At 44.1% G+C, this 13,906-nt stretch overlaps 1 protein-coding gene across 1 annotated transcript in view; it reads right to left on the reverse strand.

Moving 5' to 3' along the window:
* Nucleotides 1-13,906, reverse strand: part of LAMC1 (laminin subunit gamma 1) — a 365,535-nt gene that overhangs the window by 134,726 nt on the left and 216,903 nt on the right. The window contains exons 10-13 of the mRNA XM_078643183.1: nucleotides 13,659-13,848; nucleotides 9,522-9,634; nucleotides 8,737-8,958; nucleotides 7,110-7,298 (exon numbers count right to left, since the gene is read on the reverse strand). Of these exons, the coding sequence (XP_078499309.1) occupies nucleotides 7,110-7,298; nucleotides 8,737-8,958; nucleotides 9,522-9,634; nucleotides 13,659-13,848 (714 nt within the window). The remainder of the gene's footprint in view (nucleotides 1-7,109; nucleotides 7,299-8,736; nucleotides 8,959-9,521; nucleotides 9,635-13,658; nucleotides 13,849-13,906) is intronic.

Below are 13,906 nucleotides of genomic sequence, written 5' to 3' on the forward strand. Positions count from 1 at the left end.
TGCCAACGCGGTCAAAGACCTTACCCCGTCGCTCCTCCCACTCTGGACTAAAATTATCAACAGCTCACTCCAACAAGGGACCATTCCTGACTCCCTCAAAGTTGGACAAGTCACACCACTACTAAAGAAACCTACAGCCGACCCCTCTGATCTAAATAATTACCGTCCCATTACCAATATTCCGACCCTTGCCAAACTGCTGGAAAAATGCGCACAAACTCAATTGACTAGACACATTAATCAGTTTGATCTACTCAACCCTCATCAATCAGGCTTCAGAGCGGACCACAGTACAGAAACTGCTATGATTCACATAATTGACGACGCCCTCCAAATCCTGGATCAAAACGATACCTGCCTCCTTATCCTTCTTGATCTCTCTTCTGCATTCGACACCGTCAAACATGAGAACGTACTCGAGCTCCTAAACACAAGAATGGGTATATCTGGAACTGTGCTCAAATGGTTCACGTCCTTTCTACACAACAGAACGCAGAAATTCAAGAGTAACGTGTTGTCTTCGCCTATACCGGTATCGCTAGGCGTCCCACAAGGATCCTCCCTATCCCCAACTTTGTTTAACTTAGTTATGGAACCTCTCACCACCTTGCTACAAGCATACAATGTTCAATTCCACATGTACGCCGATGACACCCAACTCTATCTCAAAGTGCAATCACCCAAAGACATTATGCTCCTGAATTCAACAATCAGAAGCACCCAATCATGGTTGGCCGCTAATCATCTCAAACTCAATGCTCTTAAAACAGAGTTCCTCCTGATCTCACCTCCTGCGAAGTCCAATACCACTCAAATCTGGCTTAAACACCTAACGGCACTCAATGTTCAACCCACCATCGTGGACTCCGCAAAATCGCTAGGCATAACACTTGACACCAACCTCAACATGCAGGAGCACATCAACAAAGCAACTAAGGGGGCAAACTATCAGATCAATACCTTAAGGAAACTCAAACCCTTCCTTCCAGCCAAAGATTTCCAAACTGCGGTACAAGCTCTAGTCATCCCCCGAATAGATTACGGCAGCATCGCCCTCTGCGTTCTCCCACTAACTACCACGGCACCCATAAGAGCTTCTCTAAACGCCGCAGCGAGACTCATCACCGGATCAAAAAAACACTCACACATTTCCCCCGACCTGAGAGCCCTGAATTGGCTGCCTTTTGAAGCCAGAATACATCTGAAAATCGCCTGCATCACGCACAAGGCTGTCCACCTGAGTTCACCCGGATACCTCGCCCAGAAGTTGACGATATCTGGAGGCTCTAGAAAGACCAGAGGCACAAACAATCTCCTGCTAAAGCCCCAAAGGTTCCGCAAGGAAAAAACGTATAAACGCTCCTTCTCAGGAATGGCGCCCAGGATCTGGAACTCACTCCCCCCTGAAATCAGGCTCATCTATTCTACCATACTTTTTAAGAAAGAAGTAAAAGCTATCCTCATGGCTAAATACACTTGAATTGTTCTTGGGGATGATTTTACAGACGTTGTACCATTCAGTTATACTGATCTTCTATGCTTGCTGTATGAGTCGTATTATTGACCTGCCTGAGTGTTTACGCTTTTAATTATTTGTATCTGTTTCATTATTGATGTATCTGGCTGACTATGTTCCCACATGTATCTTCCCCACCCCAATTGTTATATACTCACACGCTGCTGCCTTTCTCTGTAAAGCGCTCTGATATCTGTAAAGATCTTGTTCGCGCTATATAAAACTTTCAAAATAAATAAAATAAATAAGTTAGTAGCTTATATGGCTGATTACGCATGCTACATTTGTTATGCTTTGTTCAATTTTGATTCTTGCTATTTTTTGGTCTGGCTTCTGAGCACAGGTGTCAAAGAGAAAAAGAACAATAAGAAGCACTAATGAGAGAGAGGCCAGTAGCACTACCAACATTGATGTCCTTCAAAACATGTTGCGTGCTTGAGCTGAAAAAGAGTGCTTGCCTTGTGGAAACACTCATTCATGTTCAATTTATCATGGCTGAGGTTGGTTGCGATACCAATGCAATGATCAAGGCATCTGTTTTTATTTAAAAATATGACAAAGGCAGTAGGCCTGGCATATTTAATGTGAAAAGCTTATGTTAAAGCCAATAGGCTTTTAATTGTAGATTGATATTACACTGTATTAAAACCTGTACAGAGATATTTTGTTACATGAACTCTCAGACTATAGCAGTAGGCATGTTCTGTGGTACTGGTTAACTTCACTTACAAACCCTGGATTTAGAAGGTTTGAACTGTGATAATTCTTGTTAGATACTCTTTGGAGGGCTGTACTTTGTTTAGCCAACTGTAGTTGTGTCTTCATTTATAATTCTATGACTGTATGCCTGATGGTTGCCTTGCATGAAAGCTTATGCCAACTACAGTAGGCCTGAGTTGGTTGATGTGACAAGTCAGTGATAAAGACCATCAGTCTCACTGGTTTCCTGGGAAAAAATATGTTCTCTGCCACTGGTCTGATTGGTTTATTAAGAAATGTTATGGCAAATGCAATAAGTCTGGCTTACTTATTGTGAAAGCATCTGCTAAAGCCAATAGACCTTCAGGGTGGACAGATATTACATGTGCTAAAGGCTGTAGACAGTTTTTTTCTGTTACATAGGATCACACAGATTACCATGGTAGTAAAGGGCTTTGTAGTTGGCAACCCCCCACTGACAAAACCCTGGGTGGTAGAATATGTTCACTGTGAATATTCTTGTTAACCCCTCTTAGGAGAAGTTTCATTATTTAACAAAAGTAATGTTATTTTTGTAGGTTTATGACTGTATGCCTAATCGTTGCCTTGTAGAAATACTTATAAACAATACAGTTGGCTTGAGGAGGTTATAATGAGAACTGAAATGGATACTTTAAAGTTTAGCAGCTTGAAGAATTTTGTGGATTCACATGCTGTGCATTACTCCAGCATCTGGTTATTGAATCCAGAATTTTCTCTGTAGTATTTCTTTTATGGGTGGTGTGTTGGCCATTTGGTCAATTGTCATTCCCTTTGATACAGATGCCTGCCCCGGAAGCTGAGCTGAGTGATCATCTTCAGATTATTTTCCTCTTGTTCCTTGGCGAATTTGATCCTTGTAGTGGTTTTCTGTTTTTGCTGCCTCTTCATTTCCAGGGAATGGGGATATGGGAGGAGTGGGGTTGCATTGAATCTAGAAAAAATCTTCAAGCTGCAAAACGACTCATACATAGAATGATTCCTGCAGCTATAAACCCAACAATGAAACCTTCCGGTCTAACACCGTTTGAGGAGCTATAGGGCACACAGGACCTACTGGGCCCCAGCTGTGGTTGAGGTTGTTTGCCACAGGAGTCCTGGGGTCGACTTTATTACGGCTCTGCAAACTGGGGTAAATGCAATATTTATTGCACTTGACTCTCAAGGTACCAAGGGCAAGCAGTCAAAGGCTTCTCCGTCCAAGTTGCAAGAGCTCAGAGCTTAACAGCAAACCAACAGACACAATACCTTAATATTTATCTCAGTGCTTAGGTTTTATGTAAAAAGAAAGTACTTTAAACACACAGCCAAACTAAATACTACACAAGGCCAAGATCCTGTAATTAAAGTTCCCAACTCACTACGGATTTAGGCAGGATGAAACACAGTTGCAGACTGCTCAAATACTCAAGTCATATGTGCAACTCAATTGAATACATCTTTACCTTGTAGGTAAATGTCGCAGCATGCACATCAGACAACTCTGCACATGATTAGTCTCTTGTACCCAGTGCAGGCTCGGAGCGGTAAGTTACCTATTGGTTATTGTAGAAGTTCAGATGTACAGTGGAAGAGGTTCAGGCATCTTCACTCACAGCAGTGCCAACTCCTAAGATTGGTGAGGCAGATCTGTGTGGCAGGACATGGCGATTGCTTTAAAGAGCTGTTGCAGACAAATGCTCAGTTATGGCCTCCAGGCTGAATCGCTCACAGTGGTTTCTTTATAGAAACTGCAGCCTCCGAACTGATCAGGGCTTCTTGCTTCAATAGTAAAATTGCCTTCACTCACAGCGTCCCAGCATCAGGCTCTTAAGCACGCTGGCAAACTGCTGGGTGATGGAGGAAAACAGTTCTGGTTTAGTCTCTTGCAGCTCACATGGAAACTGTGCAAAGCAACAAGAGAAGCTGCTCCATGACATGAGTCACTCCTGGCTTCACACTCAGAGCAAGTTGGCTTTCTCTGGGTGTTCCTCACACCAGGAACATGTTAATCTACTCCTGGACAGTCTCTCTATCTGCAGGGCAGAGCACACTTCCACAGGCTTTCCGGCACTTAGACAGAGCCTTAGCTCCTGCAGGAGAAAGGGCAAACTTCAGGTGATGTCCTGTCCCCTCACCTCTGCGTGACTATTAGCGAGACATCAGCCTTGGTTTTAAAGCAGGTTACCGAGTACTCTGTGGAGCACTCCCGTCATTGGTCTAGAAGAAGTTGAGACAAACAAAATGGAGTGATTTGGAGTCCACATTTATACACATTTTCCAGCAATAAGGATCAGCTGTCTAAGGTTTCAGAACTGGTTTGGGTTATTTCTCTTTCAGACATCAACCTCAGAATGCTCTCCAGATGACGCCTTTGTGTAAATTGAGGACTCTTACACCAGGTAGGAATTTTGCTAGCTCCAAACAGGAGGATCTAAAACATGGACATAATGAAGCGGTCATCAGAGTTCCTGAAGCACAGGCCTTCTTTGAAAGATCCTCATTTTAAACAGCAGTTCCATCCCTCAACCCTACAATGCACCAAGTGGCAGTGCTCAGGAAGAACTAATGAGAAGCCTCTTGGTACCTTGGTCCCCTTAGAATTTCTAAAGATGGGCCAGTCCCCATCTTCTCTTATTTCAGGAATGCAAGCAATATTGTCTAAGGATAACTGTCCTCATGCTCAATCTTGTGCCATGCTAAAAGCAAGGACATTTAAAAATTATTCTACTGGCCACAGTCTCTGGCTTCTACAACACCGAGTTCCTAATAGCACACATGTAACACTCAGAAAACTGTAGAAACATGCACTCTACATGCAAGCTCAAGGTTCTGAGATTCCTGTACAGCGGAATTTTACACACGAGGAGCCACTCCTAAAAAAAGAAAAGGGTCTTGCCACTTTATACATTTAAATAATACAGTACACTGCTACCACCGGAGTCCAACACGCATAATGAGGGCACACTTGATGCACCCCCTCCAGGTCACCGTGCATTATCATGGTCCGGAATAGGCTTTTTAATGCACACTAGGAGTATGAAGAGAAACTCACCCATAAAAAAGAGGAGACCTCAGCAATGTTTGGAGGAGTGTGAGGGGGCGACTTCAATCACATAAGTGCTGGCCCACTATCAAGGGCACTGATTAACTTGCCTTACAGAATGGAGAGAACGTCACTAGTGAAGAATTGACTGCCACCTGCCTCAAAGGAGCACCTGGTCTGCTAGATGGTCCAAGCCAACTCCGGTATTGAACCACATTTGGGAGACCAGACATTAGCCTGCGAAGCAATCCTTCACACCGCTGTCCACCCCTTCGCACAAAGACAGGGCAATGAGATCCAGGGCAATGAGATCCAGGAGCCGCACTGAAAATATACCTACTTCTAGGGCCATAGCCCTAGGCCTTAATGTGAAAGGTCCTCAACGCATGACTGAATAAGTGATATACCAGACTCGATAGGCAGAAGAACAGGCCCTTGGAGGCCTGCATTTCAGTTCAAAAGACACACAATTGATGGACGGAATGCAGAGCAAAGCAAAACATTCACCCCAAGTCAAGAGACCTGGGTTAAATCCATCATTCTTTTGCTCACCATGCCACCCCAGTTTAGACTTGGCCATATGAAAATCAGTCTTGACCCTGTGCCTCATGGGAACAGTCCAGCCCGAACTACCAAGCCAGGTCCACCCTGGATCGGAAACAAGCATCCTAGGACCAGTGTCGGGGTTTCACCATTCATCAGCCAGGATAATTGCTCTGTCCTGGGTTGAATGTATGACATTGTTCTGCATTCTGTCCATCAATTGTTCTTTTTTCTTTTGTTACCCTGAATAGGACGGGTATGCCCAGACGTGGGTCCCGTGCTCTCCAGGTCACTGGAGTCAAGCTAGCCTGGCTACTGCGGGGTGAAACCCTGAAACCAGTCCTAGGGTGATTGTTTCCAGTTCAGGAAGGACCTGGCCTGGCAGTTCGGACTAAACATCTTAAACACGCAGATGACCAAACGATGTGGACACCTTCTCAGGCAAATAAGAGACGCTAATCTGTTTTATCACATATATGCTCATGGTTTTACACGTTGCATTGACTCCAAGGCCAACATTATGTAAATGCCAACATTATCCTACTGAGATGCGGGTTGGGGGGGTCACCTTAAAATTTTGGAACTTGTAGGTTTTTAACTATTGTTTACTAATAGCACACTAATGGTTCTCAATAGCTCCCATGTGATTCACTCAACTGTTCACAAAGCCCCAATCTGCTTTGAGGATAAACTCCTCCCCTCCAAGTGTGTGTCTTATTCACTACATTATGTTGCATCTGTGTATACAACCCACTACTAAAATGTTAACTACTCAACTTCATTACCACTGGAGATTTAAATGCCAAAAGGCAGTTACCCAATTGCAACACAGCTCCACCCACAGTGGCTTACATTTTTTTTTAAACAGTAGCCACCACAGATATTTATGAGAAAGCACTGCCCGCTCTAAAACCCACAAGATTGAAGGAATAAGGTATACTAACATGTAGAGTTAGGAATTTCAGTCATTCCTTAAAAGGTTATGGATAAAATAAAATGCCTGTGGGTTGATTAATAAAGAGTAATGGGTGTTACACTAGTTAGAACTCTGATCAATTTACCAAGGACTGCTGATGGCAGCGTCTAGAGATGTAGGAGTTCAGTGGAAAAGAACAGGAAACCTATTTGCCTCATTAGATCTGGTACTAACCAGGGAGTATTTTAAAAATGATAACTGCTTTCTAGTATTTGGAAGGTGACGAAAAGCTAAATATCACAATTTTATAACTAACAAATTGGAGAGTTTGACTGTCATATGTGACCGAGTGGTCCACGCGCAGGACTTACCAGTGGTGCCAGCTGGGCAGTTGGTGCAGACAACCTCCTTTGTTCTTGGAACTACAGCACAGCTGGTGCCTCCCGGACACGGACAAGGTTGGCAATCTGATGAGGTGCCCGCTGTTGAATCCCCATAATATCCTTCACTGCATCGCTCACAATGGGGGCCTGCGGTGTTATCTCTACAGTTACACACACCTGTAAAGAAGAGTTGATAAGTTTTCTCACTGTCGCAAAACGGGTCAGGCTGTTATTTTGGGCTATTACAAAAAATGCATTCTCAAGTTACATCTACAGAGATAGAATTGGTTGCCGTTGCACTCAAGACAGTGTATATGGTGTTAAGTAACACAATAAAACAAGCATATATCAAAATGACAGAATATCAAAACAAAAGAACTCTCAATGAGTATTTTGCCCACGGCGAGTAGGATAATACTTTGTCAAGCGGAGAAGCGGCACGGAGAACGTCCGGATCCGACGGCCGTGTTCCTGTTTGGTCCAAACAGGAACACGGCCGTCGGATCCGGACGTTCTCCGTGCCGCTTCTCCGCTTGACAAAGCTGGGAACGCTGAATATACCGACAGAGACCACGGCAATTGAACTTATCCTATACTATTGGAGTATTATCCTACTCGCCGTGGGCAAAATAAATAGAACACCATAGAATTCTGATATCGACAAGGGAAACTCTATGATACACCTTGAATAATAATTATTCTCATATCGGATACTCGACCGGAGTATCTAGGGTCAAGAGCCCAGCTGGGTTGGAAGTATCACCAGCTGAGCGACCTTCTGACTGGATTACAGCCATTTAGCCCTGAGGAATCGCGAGTGCGATGAAACACGTGTCGGCTGGCTGTTCATCACATTAAAGACTCCAAGATTTACTCATTGAGAGTTCTTTTGTTTTGATATTCTGTCATTTTGATATATGCTTGTTTTATTGTGTTACTTAACACCATATACACTGTCTTGAGTGCAACGGCAACCAATTCTGTTCATACATGGGTAGTTCTCTTTGTTTTCTACTCAACTGAGTGGTTCAAGGTTTTTCCACTCGCCGTCCTGCACCAAAATAATTAAGAATTTTATGCTGATGTGCGTACATACGGGCTGTGCACTCGGTTCTAACTGATCAAAAACCTTTCTATCCTGATAGTACATCTACAGAGATGTCCAGCAAGCCATAGCTTTAGGAATAGGCTCTCTAATCTCTAGGAGACTTTGGACAATTTTTTGCATATGTCCGCTTTATTTCACAAACCCCTCTGTTATACAGAAGCTGTCGTCTCACGCTTACAGAAGTGTAATACAATGAGTCCGCTGCTCCTCCGGTGCAGAGGTATAGTTTAATTTCACGAAGCAGGCAGTGACCTTTCCTTCTGAAGTAACAGACGTCGAGGCATGTATTTCATATTCAAAACAGCATCTCTGTTTTTTAGCATGGGCTCCTGACAAGCATGCTCTAGCTAAGCCGTGGCACTGCTGTCTTCTTCAACAACGTTGTAGTGCAATTATTTAGTTTATACTTCACTTCATCCTGCTGCTGGCAGACCCCCTAAAATACCCTGTGAGAGGGAAGGTTTATTTTTTTTAAGCCTTTTATCCCATTTTCACAAGCAGTCTTACCAGTCTCAGGATTGCAGCTCTCGCTGTGTCCGTTGCAGGTACACAGAACACACGGACTGTAAGGTCCCAAGCCAGGCGACTCCCTTCTGTATCCTGGAGCACAACTTTCACAGAATTGTCCAAGGTATCCTTGGGGACAGGTGCAGCTTTCCACCCAGGATGCAGGCTCACCAGGCCCAGCACGTGCAGTCACAACAGTGACATCGTCTAGATATCCAGCACCTGTGCATAAGAACATAAAGGAATGTAAATATTTCACTGAGTCACTTAGAATGAAAAACCATTGCTACAGAAATAGTATTGAAGGTGGCTAACCTCTGCAACCCCTCAAAAATCCGAATTAACCCAAGAGGGGGAGCAGCAAAGCGACAAATACTTAAAGGTAACTCGATCCTATCATAGGTATCATCATCATATACACAACCAACCAACCCACACATAACGCCGCCACATTAGGACTAACGGTTGGTATCCTTCATTGGGCGCAGAGACTTGGCCAGGTGAAGGGAATTAAGTCGATTTTAAAGCGGCAGAGCAAATTCCCCAATGAAGTACCTGGGAAATGCGTTCTAAACTGGGATTACAATAATATTTATTTTTTTCATTAAAATACATTTTGTAAAAGAGTCCAGTGTTGCATACACAATGTAGGAAATGCCTAACAGGAAGGAGAAATGTGGAGACGGAAAGATTGGTAGAAACTGAAAGGTTTTGTTAAGTGTAAGCTGCGTTCGTAAAAAAATTCCTAGCACCTCAACTATAAACAGTACATATGAGGGATTTACTTCTCTCGCTGTATGTTCCACGTATCTTGATAGAGGTGAGATTGTAAAGCATTTTTTGAAATTCAAAAGGGGTTAAAGTTGGCCTCCAAGGGTAGTCTGTTGCTTCGTGTAACCTGTGGGGAAGAAAAAAAAATTAAAGTTAAAATGCTTATTTAAGCACGAGATTTGGACCAATGCCAGATACCCAAAAATAACTGCTTTTTTTGTTACAAATTCACAAAACTCAAAAGAAGTCAAAAGATGTTTTATCAGCGTTACAATCAACTATCTGCAGGGATGCCTTTTCTTGGGGTCCTGGGGCAGTGAAAATTATTGGACAGTACACTAAGCAGGTATTGTTTATCAGTGGTGTTCTTAATACTATCACATTTCATACATTTACTTTTCTACCTTTTGGGCTCTTAACTCAAGTCTAGCAAGATCAATCAGTCAAGGTTTCATTTAGCAGGTTGTAGGAGTTAAAGAGCTGGGGACAGCCAAAACAACAACAACAAAATATACAAATCGGATGTTTCATCGTTGCTATCACTTCGAAGATAATTACACTTATTAACAGGGAAGTAAAATAGGCCGCATTCAAACACAAGGGACAAATCACTTTCTGAGCCAGAGACAACCTGAAAATATATTTAGAACATTTAATGGCTTGTCAGTAGAGAAGCCTAAGGGAACGGGACTAAACCAAATGAACACGAAGTATGTCTGAAGGGTGCAATCGAGGACAAGGACAACCTGCAAGAAAATCACCATCTTGTGTTACCTTCACATAATCTATAATGGACACCTGTAGCATACAGACAACTAATGTTTCATGTGAAATACACCACACGACAGGAAAAGACTAGTCACAGGAGAACAGTTGGAGCTTCACATGGGAGGACAGCAAGCAGACTCCCAACTAGAGTGCAGGCATGAGCACGAATTAATCACCCTCGGTGTGGTGTTGGGGGAAGGTGTGGAGTTGTACTTTTAGGGCTTAGCTCATTTCTGTAAAAGCGGGCTCTGTTCTATTGATTTATTAATGAGCAAAGATGGAGGGACATCTGGTGGGCACACGAGCTGGCTAGTCAACTTGAGGGAAACCAAAGCAGATGATGGAAAGCAAACAGAATGTCACAGCCTCTTAACACCATGCAAAAGACTGCTGTCCCGACATACATTACCTGCTCGGTGTCACAAGACAGCTTGCACTTTTTTTTATCAGCCTATGAAAGTCTCACATTATAGCCATCATTTTATTAATTTTACATAATGGGAAGAGGAAGGTGTTTCTCATTCAAAAAGGTGACATTGGAAAGGAATCATACGTCTTCAGAACTTGTCAAAGTAGGTGAAAAGAGTTATGTGTAATAATCGATGCAAGTCACTCCTTTAGCAGGCACGGGTGATTGGACAGTAAACTGTGCGGCAGCTATCAACCTCTGGTGTTCCCAGTCCCCAAAAACATTATTCCCCAATTGAATAACTAGGTTACTTCTCTTTGCTTACTTCACTCTTTCTAGGCAGTGAGGGCACATATTCAAGACTTACTCTACGAGGTGATGAGGTTTAAAACTCACAATACAGCATGACACCAAGTAACGGCAATGCTCAATAAGGCCCCTTGCTTTACAAAACAAGCATTTACAATGCAACGGTCTCGGCATTGCAAAAGTTAGAGCTATTAGCATTGTACATGAACGCGAGTTTAAGGTCTTGACATTGTAAATGACAAGGTCTTTTATTTATGTTTTAAAAACCAAAACATAAATAAAAGTCATTATCATTTACAATGCCAATAGCTCAAAGTCGCGTAATGTGTATGGCTAACTACAGTAGCCAGAGAGAGCTGAAATTACTGGATCAAAAAAACAATTGCAGGCGGCAATTGGACCCCTGCCCAGGCCAATTAAGAGTTTTGTCTTCAGCTGTTATTTACCACCTGTTCTGAGCAGACAATAATTGAGAGTGAGTGGGGCAAATGTGTGTCATTGAATGGAGGTGTTGAGGGCATCTGGGCCAATCGTTACATGCACCCAGCCCGGTGTGGGTGAGGCGATACAGCTCTGTACACGGACACCCACTCAATTTCACCTGGTTTGTTTCCACCTGGCAACTAGTTGCTGCCTCACCAGGTAATCCTGGGTGTTCGAATATTGGGCCTTTATGACTTCCCCTTCAGCACAGTCAACAAACATACCCGTTTTCTGGGTTCTTCCAAGTAGATCCCCTCACCCTTGTGGATGTTCACTCACAAAACCAATTAGTCTTGGGGAAAAGTTTGGAAAACTTGAAATCTCGCACTTGTTGTTACCTCCGTCTTCACAGCCAATATGTAATGACTCCCTCAGTGTGAAAACATAGCCCTATATAGAGTAATGTGGCATCGACTTCAATAATCTCACGGTCCCAGTTCGGGTATGATGTACTTCAAAAAGGTTTGTGATGGAGTCCTGCTTACTTTGGCCAATCCCATACCACCGTTGTTAATGCCTGCAGCACTATCGCCAAGATAGGGACAAAGGAGAATCGCACACAGCACCGGGTATGACATGAACACCATCACCCGCTCCATGACACCCATCCACCCGCTTGATGGCTTCCCACACTGTGCAAAGGCAAACTCTGAGCCGTCTGTTCAGGACCTCACTGGTTCGTGGTCACCATCCTCGGCTTAATTACATGTCAGATTGGGCAAGCGGATCAGTCCATATCGATTCACTACCAGGTTTCCGCATCTCTAAATCATCTGTGCAGGATGCTTCAGTTCCCTGACCAAGGGACCTGATCTGCATCTCCTCCGCGCCCTAAGTGACCACAGTAATCGAGCTGGCAGACGGAGTTCAGATGAGAGTGGCAACCTTCAAGTGTAGCTTTCAATTCACTTTAAAGAGGTTCGGGTCAGAATTAGCTGCCTTGTATTATATTTCTAATTAATCTTGTCTAGATAAGCGGAGTATTGTGTAAGGATGATATTTGGGTTTCTCTTGGTTGGATGCACAAAGGAGAACCTAGCAACGGACAAGCTTTCAACATGGAGAGCGCTGGGGAGGGGGAAGAGTGAGGAAAAACAAGGAAGTCACTGTTACTCACGAGCCCAGCAGCCTCACCGGAAGTCAGGCAAAGTCACCTGTGACGGGGGCGGGGCTGCGTCCGGACCAGAAGAGAAGGCGGAGTGAAAGCGTCTCGCGACGCCAGAAGGAGAGCGGAGTCCCACAGAATTCACCTGGTAAGTTGAAAAGGGTGGGGGGGGGGGCTCGGTTCCCTCGTTGTGTGTGTGTGTGCTTGTGTGTGTATGCATGTGTGCGACGGCGGGGGAGATGCACTCGTGTGTGTGTGCGCGCGTGTGTGTGTATGTGTGCGGGGAGGTGGGTGTCTCTGTATGTATGTGCGTGCGTGGGCGCTTGTGTGTGTGTATGCGCATGCGTGTGTGCTTCCCAGGAGACAGCGCCTGGCCACAGCGCTCGTTTGCGTGCCAGTTTGAAATCGCCTCCAAGGCGGTGCGCGCGGCCAGGATTGTCTCCTGGGAAGCACACATGCCGACAAAAGGTTCTCAGCGGAGACGCGCTTCGCGTGGCTAGCCGAGACCTAAAAAAGGAGGTTTACTAATAGGGAGGTAAGCAGATCAGGAATAAACTGGGTACACAGAAGAAAAGACAAGCAACCCCAACTGTTACAGTATTGATGCTAGGGGGCAAAGTTATCTTTTGGGGCTGCGCTCAGGTCTACTCACTGAATTTCAAGAATGTTCAGGTTTTGATAGTCTTGTGCAAATGTTCATGTCTCTGGTCTTTTGAAAGGGCCTTTTTCTTGCAAAGGATCTGGGTTTGTGCAGGATATAAAGTAATTTGGATCCAACTCTGGTACTGATTCAACGTTAAGTGGGTTGAAACTTCAGCTGCTGGTGTTGTAGTTACCCGAAGTGTTTCAAGCAATATCCATGCCCAAACACCCACCACTCAAACTACAATAATCCCACCACAAAAACCATGGGATCGCCCAGAAATCTGGTGATGAAGCAAAAGGTAATCAGGGCCTCGTCACTTGTCTACGACAAACACATACATTCAGGTTTGCCTTCAAACTTGCAGTCCCACGCCCTCTTTGCAGCTAAAACAAACTTCCACAACATTAACAGTCTCAGCTCATTAGTCTCACCTGAAGACATATTTCAGCATATTCTCACTTGGGTACGAGTTTCCTTGCGCAATGAGAGGCACAGACACACGCAAGCCTGCTCCTTCCAGCACTAGGTCTTCAGCAGACAGTCTTGTATCCCTTCGGTCAACCCGGAAGCTGAAAGTCATGTTCTGTCCATAACTTAACTGCTGGTTGCCTAAGAACTTGCCTTAAAAGAAAGAAAGATTAGTGGAAACTGAGGTTCTATAATCGCCACACTCAAACAC

The sequence above is a fragment of the Lissotriton helveticus genome, chromosome 1_1, assembly GCF_964261635.1.
Source record: "Lissotriton helveticus chromosome 1_1, aLisHel1.1, whole genome shotgun sequence".
NCBI lineage: Eukaryota > Metazoa > Chordata > Amphibia > Caudata > Salamandridae > Lissotriton > Lissotriton helveticus.